This window comes from Fragaria vesca, linkage group LG6 (assembly GCF_000184155.1).
Source record: "Fragaria vesca subsp. vesca linkage group LG6, FraVesHawaii_1.0, whole genome shotgun sequence".
Classification (NCBI taxonomy): Eukaryota; Viridiplantae; Streptophyta; class Magnoliopsida; order Rosales; family Rosaceae; genus Fragaria; species Fragaria vesca.
In genome coordinates this window covers 35838188-35855359 of record NC_020496.1, presented here as the reverse complement: position 1 = coordinate 35855359, position 17172 = coordinate 35838188, and the positions used below count along the sequence as shown (strand labels likewise).

The 17172-nt window shown below is 37.0% G+C and overlaps 2 protein-coding genes across 2 annotated transcripts in view; both read left to right on the top strand.

Annotated features, from left to right (window-relative positions):
• The first annotated feature begins 295 nt into the window (after positions 1-295).
• On the top strand, positions 296-3023 carry LOC101300276 (wall-associated receptor kinase-like 2-like). Its single transcript, XM_004306237.1, has 3 exons — positions 296-1181; positions 1538-1643; positions 1802-3023. Exons 1-3 carry the CDS (start codon positions 296-298, stop codon positions 3021-3023), a joined length of 2214 nt encoding a protein of 737 aa, XP_004306285.1.
• A 10642-nt stretch (positions 3024-13665) lies between these two features.
• The window catches only part of LOC101299987 (wall-associated receptor kinase-like 10-like), an 8205-nt gene continuing 4698 nt past the window's right edge, over positions 13666-17172 (top strand). The window contains exons 1-3 of the mRNA XM_004306236.1: positions 13666-14625; positions 16093-16349; positions 16621-16749. Coding sequence (XP_004306284.1) covers positions 13716-14625; positions 16093-16349; positions 16621-16749 — 1296 coding nt within the window. The 5' untranslated portion in view covers positions 13666-13715. The remainder of the gene's footprint in view (positions 14626-16092; positions 16350-16620; positions 16750-17172) is intronic.

The following is a 17172-nucleotide window of genomic DNA, read 5'->3' as shown; positions in this document are numbered from 1 at the left end:
CCATAAGTTCATAAAATGATAGATTAGATTACTGCATGGACAAAACTACATGTTGATTATGTCTAGATTTTGGTCAGCTGCATTATTTCTATTCCTTCTTCGATCTTTTTCTTTCGACAATTTCTGCATTATTTTCTTACCTGCCTAATTATTCTATACAAGTTGAGACTTGAGAATTAGCCGCTAATTAATTTAATTGCTCAACAACTCCAAGCTTGTTCCTTGTATAAATAGATAGATAATAAGAGGAGGAAGAAGCTATCAAGGAGCAATTAATTGAGGAACAAGAGGCAAAATGGAGATCCAGTTGCTGCCACTTCCTATTTCTCTTTTAACATTGTGCTCTTTGAGCTGTAGTGCAATATTTAGCGTAGCATCATCCCCCTCGTTAGCAAAGCCTAATTGTCCATCCCATTGTGGAAGCATAGAAATCCCTTTTCCTTTTGGAATTGGACCGGGTTGTTACCAAGACAACAGCACATTTGACCGCGGGTTCCAGATATTGTGTGACAGTTCGACCAATCCACCAAAACCTTTCTTGAAACTTCCCAACAATACTCGACCGGAGGTGCTCGAGATATCTCTTAAGGGCACTCTAAGAATTAACAGTCCTATCTTCTTTTCCGATTGCCCTAACAAGCTAAACAACCGCCAGTCACCAAACCTACCCAACCTGCTTTTATATACTCCTTTTCGGGTGTCAGAGGAGAACAAGTTCACTTCGGTGAGTTGCGGGAGGATTGCATCGCTGACGTTCCCGGAGCGTGAAGGGCAAATAATGGCTGTCTGTTTGTCCATTTGTGATGAGTACAGTCCCGTATTGGTAAATAATACCTGCAATGGTATCAACTGTTGTCAGACATCCATTCCTTTTTCCACTTTTGGAGTCCTCAATACTAGTTTTGGACCTTTGATAAATGGTAGCGGCTCTGAAACATCAGCTTGCAAGTATGCGTTCCTGGTAGACCCAGAATGGTTTACTTCACATTCAACAAATACTTCTGCCATTGCTGAGATGGATTACGTTCCCATAGTGCTAGAATGGTGGTTGATGTTCGGAGGAATAGATAATTCTACTTCTACTCAAGATAACATGAACAGGAATTGCAAATCTTGGAGAGGTCCATGTTTCTGCTCAAAGGGCTATCAAGGAAACCCCTATCTTCTTGGTGGATGTCAAGGTAAGCTTCTACCAAACCTTTAAGGAACAAAAAAAAAATAATATATATATATATATATATCTTTTTATTAGATAACTCACATACCCTATATATGTCAATGACAGTTAAACTCATGACTCTGACCTTAAAGTTGAAGTTAACACCTTACAACCAGATTATTACTGGATAAACTAAATAATTTATTTTTCGTGACATTTATAAATGATTTCATTTTATAACATTGTCGATATAGCTAACTTTTTTATTGATTATTTTCTAAATTCGAAGTTTTGAATAAGTCGTCTATATGCACAACAACTGAACAAGTAGTATACACGTACTAAAAATTCAATATATTTTTCTGAATTTAATTTCAGATATCAATGAATGCGAGGATCCAAAACTCCCTAATATATGTGGTTCTGCCGTTTGTTCGAATATTGATGGAACCTTTGAATGCTACACCTACAACCCACAACCTCAGTCGTTGCAGCCGATTAAGCTTGCCATTATAGGTATGACTCTGCATTTTTTAAGTTTCAATTTGCTGAATATATAAGACACCCGTGGTTAGTACCAGCTGTATGTTGTTATGAAATAGTACTTTTTAGATTGTTGATTAAGTTACTGAATTGTTCTAGAAATTTAGTTCTCTGCAGTGTTTTGGGACTGGTTTTTGTAATCATTGGCGTGTGGTGCTTGCACAAAGTCTTAAAGAAAAGGAAAAACATTAAGCGCAAGCAAAAGTTCTATACACAGAATGGTGGTTTGTTGTTGGAGAAACTATTATCTTCTGGTGAGATCAATGTTGAGATGATTAAGTTGTTCGATGCAAAAGAATTAGAGAAAGCCACAGATCAGTTTAATGCAGACAGAATTCTCGGTGAAGGAGGCCAAGGTACAGTTTATAAAGGAATGTTGACAGATGGAAGAATTGTTGCTGTCAAGAAGTCAAAAATAGCAGACAAAGGAGAAGTGTGTCAATTCATTAATGAAATTTTCATTCTTTCACAAATTAACCACAGGAATGTGGTTAAACTCTTGGGATGTTGTTTAGAGAGTGAAGTTCCCTTATTAGTTTATGAATTCCTACCTAATGGAACCCTTTCTCAATACATTCGCAGTCGTGATGAGGACTTCCCTCTTACATGGGAAATACGATTACGAGTTGGTACCGAAGTTGCTGGAGCCCTTTCCTACTTGCATTCATCTGCTTCTATGCCCATTTACCATCGAGACATTAAGTCTTCAAACATACTCTTGGATGAGAAGCATAGAGCAAAAGTTGCAGATTTTGGAACCTCAAGATCGGTTTCCATTGACCAAACGCATCTTACCATGACACACGTAAATGGAACTTTTGGTTATCTGGACCCTGAGTACTTCCAGTCTAGCCAATTCACAGATAAAAGTGATGTTTATAGCTTTGGAGTAGTCCTTGCCGAGCTCTTGACTGGACAAAAACCAGTTTCTGTAACAAGGTCAGAGGAGGGGAGACAAGAAGGGAGAAGCCTAGCAACTTATTTCATTGTTTCCATGGAGGAGAATTTCTTGTTTGATATTCTTGATGCTGAAGTTATGAAAGGAGGTAAGAAAGAAGAGATAATGGCGGTTGCTAATCTTGCAAAACGTTGCTTGAATATGAAAGGAAAGAAGCGTCCTACTATGAAAGAAATAGCAGTTGAGTTGGAGGGAATTCTAATGTCAAGTAAATCTTCTGATGTTGAACGCATTACAGAGATTCAATATCTCCAGACGAAAATTGTCAAGGCTTGGGGTGTTGTTTCCACATCAACAGGGTCTCATTTGAACAGTGGTTCACCATTAGATGTGCAACCACTATTGTCTTTCAATTCGCACTGAAAATTGCATTTTATATTTCGTTATCTGTTTTTGCAACATTTGTCTGTAAACTATCACCTTACATGTGTGTAATTGTAATGCAGTTCATTTTGAGCTTGTTTCTGTTATCATTGTTACATTATTCAATTTATCTATGGTTCTAGCTAGTCTAATTTAATTTATTAATGTAGATAGAGCTGGTTCATTCAGTATACAACTATACGTACATAATTACCTGAGTAATTAATGAAAACCAGGATAGATAGAAAAGGGATCGACGGCAAAAAAAATTATATAGACTCGATCGAGTCACTCGACTCAGTAGTAGGTGATTATCTATATACATTTGTGATTAACTGTGTTTGGAGTTGTAATGCAATTCCATGCATGGCTAGTGCAATGAGAACATAGAGATGACAATAGTGAGCTTTAACAAAATATACTTTTGTTGTTACCTTGGCAAAATATTCTGTAATTTTCTTTCTCTCTTTATATCTAGGCTTATAGGATCCACCGGTAACGCTCCCATTGAATATTTCAAAGAGTATCACCCTGCCCGACATGGTGCCACCTAGACAACTTGTCATCGTCCATCACATTCTGCTTATAGAGGAAGAAGTAACTCTCTTGCAGTAGATGAAAATGTAGCCTCTGGTGCAACTTCTGAAGCTCCTTCGTCAGCTCTCCTACATTATCCAATGCGTTCAATCACCTCCACACCGGAATATTTTGGCCTCGTTTGTTTCGTAGAAAGTAAGCATCATGAAATAAAAGTTGTTTATTTCCTGCATTTGAGGAAGCAAAATGAAAGGAAACGCTTTCCTGATGGAAGGGAAAATGTGAGGGAAAGTGATTCTTTTTAAAATCTAAAATAACCACTTTCCTCTCTACTTTTCATGTATTAATTACTCACAACACAATATTTTAATATATTTTTAACAATTTTTCCGATGACTTTCCTTGCGTTACTAAACCTCGAAATAGAAAATTCTTATGAAATTTTATTTCCGTTCTCTTTTCCTTTCCATAGAAAAGAGGAATGAACCACTTTCTTTTTCACAAACCAAACAAGGCCTCTTAGTCCCACATTTGGGCAATACCATCAGCTTCAACTCATTTTTCGACCCCAGGGACACCATTGTTGCTCCAACAGCTATTGGGGACGGTCTTAAGCTCACCTTGATCTATGCAATGTCGAAAATCTCACATTCGCGCAAAGCTCGATGATCGTGTAATTTGTTACCGGTGCAATGCAGCACCAAACGGCTGAGGGGAACCAGCTCCAAGCCTTGGATCTTCTCCTTCAACTCGGCCACTAATTACGTGTATTTTTATATTCATAATTACTACTTAAACACTATGAATTAGCTAATCTTCTCCACTGTATCGTTTAGGTCCATTTCTATGGGGACATACATTTTGGACGTGGGGGTCTTCAATTGGAGCTGCAACTTCCTGGGCAAGGATGAGTCTTCCAGCTTGACATTACTAGTTAATTTGTTTATCGAATTCAGAGTTGATAATGAGCTGAATTTTGGATTGGTGAAAGATTTGATAGTAGGCAATGTCGTGTTCGTCGTGGGGGACTTGGCCATTTAAGACTAGGGTTGCTGGGAAATGGGTATTCCAATTGGTATTTCTGAACCTTTTCTTTGATTTTTTGACAATGTCGAAGTAACCAACTTCAATGGAGAAGGAGGCCTTCCTCTATGGGTCTCAAATGTCACATCCATCTTGTTCTGAGATCAATCATTTTGCCTATGCATGTATATATTCAAGGGAATTTTAGGGTTTATGCGTAACTGTATCCGATATTATCTTGCATATTGATCATTTAGAATTTGAAAGCTAGACTGAAAGCTTCCATGCATGCATGTTGAACGGCGAAAAATTCAAGATAAAAATTGAAAGCTAGATATGGGGGAAGCCAAAGGTTGAAATATGGAATGCAGGTATATATTGAAGGGGTTTGTGTATTCAAGATAAAAGTTATGGAGAATACATATTTGAATTCCAATACCTAAGTTCTATGCATGCATGCGCAAACCAGCTCAAATGAAAAGTTGTATCATTCCCCAAGTCTTTAGTTATTTTAGGAAAATTCTAGTATACTATATGGTATAATATATGGAACCATATGGAACTCATCTATTCGAAGGTGGGTTTGTGATTTTGCATGCCTAGGCCTAGAGTTGTTAATCGCCGTGAGAATTTGGAAAAGTTCTATGCCTTTGGCTTTGATATGCCCACAAATGATTATAAGGTATTGAGAATTATGAGTCATTTTGACGGATCTGATGTTTCTCTAAAAACCCCATGTGAGGTTGAGGTTTACTCGTTAGCCAGGGGCTGCTGGAAGAGTCTTAGTGCTGATGTTGTTCCCAAAGGTTTTATGGAATTTCGAAATGGTGTTCTTCTGAATGGCGCTCTTCACTGGTTTCAAGATGGTAAGGATAGGGACAACTTCATTGTGACTTTTGATATGTACCATGAAGTATTCTGTGAGATGGTTGTGCCCGATGCTATGGCAAAACGGGGACACAATCAATGTTTGTCGCGATACGGGGAGTCTCTTGCCATTGTTGATATGGCTAAATTAGAAGGGGGCCGGGTTTGAAGCTAGAGTTCTTGTTTGGGTGATGAATGAGTTTGGTGTGATAGACTCGTGGAATGTGTTATACTCTGTATGTCTGGGAGGATTGCCTCATCATACTATCACACCGTTGGGTCTTACAAGGAATGGGGAATTTATGCTTGATATGTTTTTCTCAAGGTTGTTTTATGTGAATAGCCGTCAAGCCGAAAGGTTTGAAATCGATGGATCTCACTGGGGTTTTGTGGATTCTTTTGTAAAGAGCCTTGTGTTACTTTGCCAAGCCAACGCGAATTCTTACTGATGAGGGACTGGATTGCTATTGCTTGTCTCATGGGTTCGTGTTTATATTTCTTATCCTGTGGTGTTGTTGTTTGCTGCGGTTAGGTCCTGGTGTTGTGACATCTTCATATCTTTCTATTTGTATATTTGGAAGATTAGCCCAAGCTTCAGTTTGCTCTTAGATAAATTGCTTCGCACCACAATCCTTCACGCCTTGATCTGTAGATTGATGAACAAGAAAACATGGGGCCTTTTCTTTCTGTTTTTTGCAGCAGAGAATGAAGGAACTTTCTTTATATAAATTACTAGCTGTTAATGCCTTGTTGTTGAGGGCATGCCCTTTATATTAGTGGAATTTTGTACCTTACTTTAAATCCTCTCCATTAGGAGGAAATGAAAAATCTTAGAGAAATTTTATTAACACATCCCTAAATATTAGATATACATCATTTTTTTATACAAATTAGATAAGACTTTGTATGTATATAAAATTACCAAAAGAGACATTTATATAAAAAGTAAAGAAACCTAGTAAATATATATATATATATATATCCCGCTTAAGACTATTATTCTCCTCTATGAGAACAACGTATGTGAAGATACCAAACCCTAATCAGAAATAGCTAGCGACAACCATAGTTTCAACCAAAAACTTAAGACAACGTAATGGATTCCAGTGGTATTTCTCAACCCCTAAGTGAGATATGACTTCTCTATCTTTGATTAAAATTGATCTACTAGAAAATTCAGATTATAGGGTTTGTTGTTTGATTAGACAGTACAAATTGAAGTTGGAAAATCATTCACATGCACATGTTAGGTCGTTCAAAAGCATTTACGTCTGAACACCAAACTAGAACTTGGGATGGTGCTATATATAATTATATATATACTCTTCTAGTTTGCTTGTCATTGATCTAACTCAATGAGAGAGATCTCAAGCAAAATTGGTGCCCTGGTGATGCAGGAGATCTCACTAATGTGAATTTTCTTTTAATAAATTGAGTAGCAGATCTATAAAATGTGTATTTAGTGTATGAGTTGTGTATTTAGTGAATAAGTTGTGTATTTTAAATGAGGGTATTGTAGGAAATTTGGGTATGTATATCTAGTAAAATGTTAAAATAATAAAGTTAATAGGTGGTGTATTAAGTATGGTATGTGTATCTAGTAATTAGGGATGTGTTAATAAAATTTCTCAAAATCTTAAGAGAAAATTAGATAAAAACCCAAAATACTAGACATCTTTTAAGATAAACTCATACATATTTTTTTTCTTTTTACACATACTCCATATAAGCAAACTTACAAAATAGAGCAAATGTCTATAATTAATATATTTCTTCATTTTTCAGTTTCTCTTATTTTCCCTTCAGATGGTAGAAAACTAAATTTAGTATCTTTCTCAATTTTAGCATCAATTTGAAACTCAAATATTGAGCTAAAATTTAGTTGGATTTAACCTTGTCATAATCAATTACATTTTTTAATTTCTTACATTGTTATTACTAACTTGAGTGTGTATATATATATATATGTTATATACAGAAGTATGTCATTTGTAATAGAATGATTCTTTTCATTCCTAAGCTCACATTTGGTGTAAGCTCACATTTGGTGTCTTTCTACATTGTCGAAAAATGTCTAATTGTAAGGTACACATTCTTATTCTTCGATTAATTTTCTTCTTTTTAGGTATATATACTATTATATTATTTCCCATCATGATCGAGAGAACATTTTACTCTCAACTACTTACATTTCTAATGTATCTATTAAGTAGGGCATGATATGATAATATACCTATAAAGAAGAAACCCAAAATTGGGTTTAGGGTATAGGGTATAGGGGTTTAGGGTTTAGGGTTAGGGTTTTAAAAATCAAGTTCTTTGACAAATTAGCTAAAATGGTTTTTCATCATAAAAATCCACATGTCAAAATTTGAATGGAACAGAGGGCGACGTCAGAAGTCACCTGGTCCTACGGTAACACTATAAAATTTCTTCATTTTACTCTAATAATAATATATCTTATTTATATTATATTCTACCTTATGTATAGATCAGATAATGAATTTTTTTCACCTAGATTTTTTCATAAAAATAAAGAAAACTGCATGATTCTTGAAAATTGATTGAAAATGTTAGTGTTAGAAGAAAAACTCATAATCAAGGCATTTAAGACAAGAATTAAATTCAGTTTACCCCCATGAGATTTGTGAGTAACTTCATGTTAATCCCTATACTTTCAATTTCATCAGTTTACCTCTCAAACTTTTGAATTTTCATCAAGCGTGACCAATGTCCTATATTATGTCCAAATCGGATGTTAACTGCTGATAATTTTAACGTTAACTGTGAGGCCCGTATTTAGAATATGGGCAAATTAGACCTTATATGTTCAAATCGGACCTTAACTGTTGATAATTAACGGTCAATTCAAACAGAATATGAGAATTTGGGCACGGCATACAGAAATTGAAGAGTTCAAGGGGTAAACTGATGAAAATAAAAGTGTAGGGACTAACATTAAGTCACCCCCAAACCACAAGGGGGTAAACTGAATTTAATTCTTAAGACAACATCAATTAAACTTATTTATTATGTTTATATGTTATAGTTGAATATTGTGTAAAATTTAGAAAAAATAAGATATAATATGTATGATAATTGATACATTTTAGATGTCTATCAAATATAAATATTAGGTGGGTTTAATTTAAAACCACTTTTTAAAATTAGGTGTATATGAAAATCCTGGTATGCTGCATGAGAGACTTGCACTAATCTCTCATTGTTGTTGTTTTTTACTCTGATCTATTTTGATTTGGGATTTATGGTGATGGTGTTGGACCTTACAAAATCGACATGGAAGTGTTTTACAACTTGTTCCTTGTTCCTGGTACTGTTCATACTCTCTTACGCTTATTACAATCTAGAAATCATTATAAATTTTGGAACTTTCTTTTTTGTGTCTAGATCCATTTCTGTTTTATTTCTGTGCAGATCAGATATCTATTGTTTTTGGTTTGAATTGAAATGGTGTTTCGAGTTGAGTCCCGACATTGTTTCTCTTATGAAAGTTTAGTAGAAATTTGATGTTTATCTGCTTGCAAATGTACATTGAAGGATTTGTTTTAGATTGAAATGATGACGAGGCAATGCCTTTCTCTATGAGAATTATAACATATGGGTTCCAGGTAATCTAAGCCTGTAGGTGGATTTGGGAGTGTTCATTCATGTCTAATTATTTCTCAATATTGTTTGCTCCTAATGGTATTAGTAGTATTGAATCTACTATTGTGATATGATTATAACCGATTTGGACCTGTTTATATATGTATGTATATATATAACACTATGCTTTTAGAACTTTCTCGATCTGGTCTGTTGGCAGGATCGATCTCTCATCAAGTTGGTGTATTTTTCTATGCATTTAGACCAATCAGTTGATGACAAAAGGAAGAAAATTTTGAAGGAAAGACCGGGAGTTTCCAATTGTACTTGAAAAAGCTACCCTGTTATTGATGGAAGGCTAGGCTTAATTTTGTGAAGTTTGAGTTGATCAAGACCAATGAGTGCAACTGTGGAGGTATTCTCCTCTTGCTGTCTTTTGCCCTTGTTTTTATTGCTTTTTTAAACATGTTTTTATTTCAGAAGTTCTTTATGTTTGTTTAATACTATGTATGCAATTTGTTACACCAGTGATTTATCATCCCTCTCGATTGTTGCTAGCTGATTGGGTTGTTGATGACTTTAGTGTGACCTGGAGGGCATCATTGTATTATTTTTTGTAACTGAGTATCCAAACTGATAGGTGTTTCTTTTCATCAACTCCCTTTAGTTTGTGTTGATGTTAAAGAAGTGTTGCTTAGTGGTTCATGACAGGCTGTTGCAGGTCTAACATACGTCACAATGATAGGCATTTGGTACTTTGCATTATATATACTCTACAGTTAATTAATCCATAGTATGAGTGTTTGTCTCTGTCTTTGTGATACTTTATCAGGTGGAACAAGTTGAAGTTAAGCAAAGTACTAATTGAAGATCTAATTGTACAGTTTGATGAGGCATATTGACAAAATCTTCCAAGTGCCTTTGTTTAGATAATTTCATATTCATTTATATATGCTCTTGTTGTTTTGCGTATAAACTTAACATGACTCCTTTTACATGTCAGTATTGGTATTCATAGCTACGCGTCTTGCTGGAGTAGCTTGATCAGTTTGAGGATGGAGTTGTAATAGCTACGCTAATTTCATGCTCCAGCATGTTTACTGTTCTGGGTTGAATAAGGCAGTTGTTCTTATAGAAGTGTTAGCATCTTGTGCTCTAGTCTGCCTCTTACATTCAATGTTTATTGTTTTGAATAATTATAGTTCTGTGAATGTGCATTTGGTTCTGTTGGTGGTGATGATCAACCACTTGTACTTGGAATCTTTAGGATAACATCAGTAACCAAGCATGTCTGTGGTTGGTCATCAAAGAGAGGTGAGTGATGATCAGTAACCAAGCATGTTATATTACTGAAGAATTTCAATGCTTATTCTGGATGCAGTATGATTGTCAACCTTTCAATAAGGTGGACAAGTATATTATGAGCATTAATATCAGTTGTTTATAACTACATATTTTGTTTGGCAGGTTTTCGGCAGAAGGGTTGCAGTATCGCCTTGTAGCAAGTCTTCATGTTTATGTTTTGGTACAGTACTGTGTATTCATTAATTTATATTTATGTTTGTATTTCATATTTGCATTATAATGCAGTTGCCGTTGCTACTGGTTGGTAGTCGATGGTAGTCGACTGGAGGTACTGGAGATATCTCTTGCGGGCACACTAAAAATAAAAACTCCTATCACCTTCGCCAATTGCCCGAACAAGCCGAACCACCGCCAGCCACCCAACCTGCGGCCAACTCCCGCTTGGTTCTCTGAGAAGAACAAGTTCATTTCAGTGAGTTGCAGGAGGGTTGCATTGCTAACGTTCCCTGGACCTTGAGGGAATACAACGGCAGCAGTCTGTTTGTCCATTTGCGATGAGTACAGTAGCATATTTGTAAATAATAGCTGCGGTGGTATCAACTGTTGTCATACTACCATTCCTGCCGGTTCTGATGCCTGGAATACTAGCTTTGGACCCGTTATAATAATTAACGACTGACGACGCCGATGAAAGACCTTGTGTGTACGCATTCCTGGTAGATCAAGAATGGTTTACGTCTGATTCAAGAAATACTTCTGCAATTGCTCATGATATGGACGACGTCCCCGTATGTTAGATTGGTGGTTTTCTGGATGAATAGATAATTCTACCAGGGATGACGTTAACACGAATTGCGAATCTGAGTTAGGTCCATGTCATGCTTATATTTTTTGTTTATATATAGAGACTCGATAAAACATTTTACTTGTTTATATCTGAGTTAGGTCCATGTTCATAGGTCCATGTTCATCACCTTACTTATTTATATATAGACTCAATAAAACATTTTATGTTCATCACTTTACTTGTTTATATATAGACTCAATAAAACATTTTATATTTTTTTCTTCTCAATGTGAGAAATTTATGACAACGTTAATTTTAATAATTTGGGGAAGGAAGACACTTGATGCAAATTTGGGGAATATAATGACTCTTTCTATTGTTCTTGGAAGTCGTGAGGAAACTGATAAATTTAATGCCTATCGGCAAATATTTGCAGTTTGCTGGAAATTTGGGGAAAGAGTCATTCTCTTTCTTCTCCATCTCTATTTTGGGAAATAAGATGGAGAAGCTGTTGGACCTAAAATATATCTAATATTCCTCAAAATTAAGAAGATCAAGAAAATAGGGAAGTTGTTGAAGATGCTAGCTATTAGAATTTAAGTACCTAGTTGTGAATACCAATAGATATAAGTCATTTTAGGTGATTATGGTATTAATGGAATTGGAATTTATTTTTTTTTAGGTAAGAATTGGAATTGGGATTAACTGTACTGTAATTTGGACTTGTAATAATGCACTTAGATGGCTACTAGTGCAATTAGATGTGTACGTAATACAGCTGAGTAGCAAAATGGGGCTGTATATATTGAAACCCTTCACACGATTGTGAATGATAGTTAATTGAATCATTCTATCACTTTCAGTTGCTCTCAATTACTTTCATCTAAGGCCCCGTTTATTAATGCCTAGAAAAATAATAGAGACGACCTGATCAGTCAATGATAGAGAAAGTACTAGAAGAGACAAATATCAGAGAAAAGATGATGACATACACATGGCCGATGGCCGGCCGGCCGCCGTGGTAGTAGCTATGTTGTTGGGAGCTTGATCAAGTTATGCGATTGATAAAATTGCTCCGGAGCACAATCCTTCATGCCTTTGCTCTGTAGATTGAGGGACAAAAAATCATGGGGCTTTTCTTTCATTGTAGTTCCTTTTCGTATGTTGAACTACCATATAATTTTTTTTGCAGCAGAGAATCGAATGAAGGAACTTTCTTTATATAAATTACTAGCTGTTAAATCCTTGTCATTGAGGGCTTGCCGTTTACTTTAAATCCTCCATTCGGAGGCAATGAAAGACCTTAACGATGTATCTGCTATTTGCCTCATCTTTTTACCCAAACATCTGCGATTTATGAGTCTGAAATAAACATATGTTTGCTTCAAGAAGCAATCATGGTATGCTGCATGAGAGTCTCATGCACTGATCTCCCCTGCCGATATTAAACTCTCCAAGCTTTCAGCTTCGATAATTTTATGAATATCAGAAGAGTCTTGTATGAAAATATGAGAATATCATATAAAAAACTGAATGAATTGCACTAATCTCACAATTAACATACTAATGTTCTGATATTCCTCACCCTCCGAGCTAAACATCATTCACTTTTTTATATGAAAATATGTTATGAATTGTGACTAATAATCAGTCTTATTACAGATATATACCTAAATTATGTCTTCATATACTATATATTAATTACTTGTGCACCTCCATGCCCGATCTTCCGTTAATAGGTCAAACAGAGTGCATAGCTCGATCATTTTCCCCATCAGTACTGAATAGCTTTGGAGTCCATGGAGGAGAATAGCTTGTTTGAATAGCAACTCATTTCATGGTTTCCATGGAGGAGAATAGCTTGTTTGATATTCTTGAAGTTGAAGTTATGAAGGGAGGTAAGAAAAAGGAGATAATTGTGGTGACTGCGTAGCATTTGAAAAGCTTTGTGGACCTTCCAAATTCAGAGAACCAAAATGACCCTAAAGTATAGTCTTCATCTCTGCGGTAGCATTGTCTTCAAGGAGAGTAAATAGTGGGTAAATGATTTCTAGACGAAGAAAGGGAGAGTCTTCATCTCTGCATACGATGGGAAAGGAGAGCACATCATATATACATATATGGCGGGTCCATCTGCTGTACGAGTCTGAGCTTGTCTCTCACGCAATTCCTAAAGTCTAGCTACTTAACTATCAAATATGAACCTTCTCTTGATTTATGATTCCACACAAAGGACAAGATCGAGAAGAGAGAAACTCTGGACTCTTGCAGGAGAAAAGCTACCATACATGTTTAAGAGATGTGCGCAGAGGCCATAGCCACATACTATGCACTAGCTAGTCAAGTCGTGTGAGTTCTGATAGGGTGTGCTGAAAAGTCAGGAAGACAGCTCAGGCTCCGCCAAAACTCTGAAGTATATATTTCTGTTTGATTCTAAACAAGTAGAGACTTGAGAATTAGTGGCTAATTTGCTCTCTGACTACTCCAAGCTTATTCCTTAATTGTATAAATTAATAGATAGGGAATAAGAGGAAGAAGATATCAAGGAGCATTTGAGGAGAAGCAAAATGGAGATCCAGTTGCTCCTCCTTCATATATCTCTTTTAACCTTGTGCTCTTTGAGCTGCAGTGCAATACTTGGCGTAGCATCATCCCCCTCGTTAGCAAAGCCTAATTGTACATCCCATTGTGGAAGCATAGAAATCCCATATCCCTTTGGAATTGAACCGGGTTGTTACCGGGACAACAACCGTTATGACCGTGGGTTCCAGATATTGTGCAACACCTCGACCGACCCTCCCAAACCTTTCTTGAACCTTAGCGACACTAGTCGACCGGAAGTGCTCAACATATCTCTTGGGAGCACAGTAATAATTAACAGTCCTATCTTCTTTTCCGACTGCCCTAACAAGCCAAACTACCGCCAGTCACCAAACCTTCTACCCGACATTGAGGTAACCCCTTTTACGTTGTCAGAGAAGAACAAGTTCACTTCAGTGAGTTGCGGGATGATTGCATCGCTGAGGTCCCCGGAGAGCGATGAAGGGCAAGTAATGGCAGTCTGTTTGTCCATTTGCCGTAGCGACAGAGATGTATTAGTAAATAATACCTGCGGTGGTATCAACTGTTGTCAGGCATCCCTTCCTTCTGCCGCTTATCGATCCCTCGATACTAGTTTTGAACCGTTGAGAAATGGTAACGGCTCTGAAAGATCATGCAAGTATGCATTCCTGGTAGACCCTGATTGGTTTACGTCAAATTCAACAAATACATCTGTCATTGCTGAGATGGAATACGTTCCCATACTGCTAGATTGGAAGATTTACGATGTCGACGAATCAGGTCTTTTAATCGGATCAGGAGGAGTAGATAACTCTACCGAGGACAACAAGAACAGGAATTGCGAATCTGAAAACGGTCCATGTTCATGCGCAAAGGGATATGAAGGAAACCCCTATCTTCGTGGTGGATGTCAAGGTAAGCTTCTCAAAGACTTTATTTCTGGATATACAGACTGCTGTAAATAAGGGACAAGTTAATAAAGACAAGATTTAAGCTATTGAATATGAATTTTAGAATGAGGAGTACAAATTCTAATTCTCATTTAGTCATCCATATGTTATTTAGCAAGTTAATACATTAAAAATTTAGTAATTGATTGTCATCAACTCTATTTACTATTTAGATATCTGAAAATACTAGATAGAACGATTATGAGATAAGCAGCGGATTATATAGAAGAACTTTACTTTACTATTGAATAGAAGATTACAATTACTTGACAACACATGATCAAAAGTAATATATTCTCAAAAGTAAAATTACTTCACACTTGAAGAACACGGTCAAGTGTAATACAAAGCCACAAAGGTCTTTGTTGCCACGAAGGATGATAACGCCACGGAGGTCGTTGAAGCCACGAAGGTCTTGAAATGCCACGAAGGACTTGAAGCCACGAAGGTCTTGAATGGAGCCACGAAGGTCTCGAAATGCCACGAAGGACTTGAAGCCACGAAGGTCTTCAATGGAGTCACGAAGGTCTCTTGCCACACAGGACTATACTATGATATGAATATTTGTTCACACAAAAAACTCTAGAGCACACATTCACGAAACCTATATTTTCTTCTCAATGTTTTTCTCTTCTCCCTACCATATATATATCTATGTATATATGTTAAACCCTAGCACCTCTATCTCCACATCTATACAGCCGTACCTAGAGATATATATATATAAACCAAACCCTTGCAACCGAACCTAGCTGCCCTCTTTTCCATCTAGATCCGAATCACCTCAATGCCATAACAACTTTCTAAATCTAAATTGTATAGAAAAGGAACTAACCTTAAACAGCCTATATCCTAATAAACTGAAAATATATTTGAAAATACATTCCAAATATATCTAGAACTATCCATATAAAAGATGAGAAATATAGAAGGAAATCCCAACCTATATGGCAAGAGACCTTCCGAATAGGAAACTTCAATATCTTCTCTTTGTCACTATTTTCGAAATCTTTGAACTCCATCAACTCATGGAGGCCAATATATCTTCAATCTCCCCCTTTGGCCTTCCATGCAACTTCCAACATCAAGTACCTGGATGACAAAGATTAGTACATTAACATGAAAGTTGAAAACAAACAACCATAATCTATCGAAGCCTCTCACTATTTTCGAAAACGAAAATAGGTCACTTGATTTCAAGAATCAATGATCATCCTTTTCAAGAAAATCAAATGACTAGATCATAGGTTTCAAAATAAAACACCAAACTATAACAAATAATTCAAGAGTTCGTGTGCATAGCACTTATTACAAACCAAAGCAAACTAAGTTCGTAATCTCATGCAAGAGACAATAGTTCAAACCAAAAACCACAGTTAAAAACATTATAACTTGATGCATGCATGCATGCTACTTGATTTCTCCCCCTAAGTTGATGGAGGGCAAAGGAGGAGAAAGACGGACGACACAGAAACCCCTAGCCACTTCGACGAAGAGCCAACCGCCCGCTCCGGCGACGGTCGACAAGATCATCATTCGCGGGTACAGGAACCTGAGGCACATCTCCTTGGGCATGGGGAAGAACCGCTTGAGAACGGAGATGGTCATGATGAGCTCGCCATGCAGCCAAAGAAGCTTGTGTTTCCCTTGCAGCTTGGTCCTCCCGGTCTAAGGCAATGGCATGCCAGAGTGAGCTGCCAGCCAGAGGAAGAGGAGGTGGAGATGGCTGGGCGTTGTCAGAGCTAGAGAAAGTAGAGGATGACGAAGAGGAGTGCACCGGGGCAGGGGCAGGGGCAGGAGACGCAACCGGTGAAACAAATTGCTTGGAAAGCATCTCTTGAGATTCCACACCGAGATCGGTGAGCACACCAATCGCAAGTTCCAGTCGGGATAACTGAGCAGTAATACGTTCATGATGAAAGAGATGAACTTGGTGGATTCGATCAACCTGGGATTGCAGATGAACACCAAGCCGGGAGAAGGCTTGTGTGAGATCGCCGACGGTAACAGGAACAGCGGCGGCAGCAGCAGCGCTGCGTTCATCCATCTCTTGGTTCAGACGCTCGGCCTCAGCCCGAGCTTCTTGCAGGTCTCTTCTGGAACGACGAACTCCAACCATGGCGACAAAAACCTACACACTGAACAACCAAGGTGAAAGAAGAAGAGAATGGAGAGGGATAGAGACAAAAGTAAGCTCGATAGAAGGATGGTTATATAGTGATAGATATGCAAGAAACCCTAATCCAATAAAGGAAAGAAACCAAAACAGAAAATAACTCTAAAAGATGATCTCGGCAGAAGATCAAAATCTTGGTGAATCAAGATATCATACCTGCAAAAGGAAAGAGAACCAATACAAAATTTTGCATGGCTATTGACTAAGATAGAGAATAAAAGTACACGTGAATAAGGCAAAAAAGATTTGATATGATAAGAAAACTATCATCTCTGCAAACGAAAATCCATCATACCATATTTTCATGCATGCCATGAGAGTTTATAGACCAAGAAA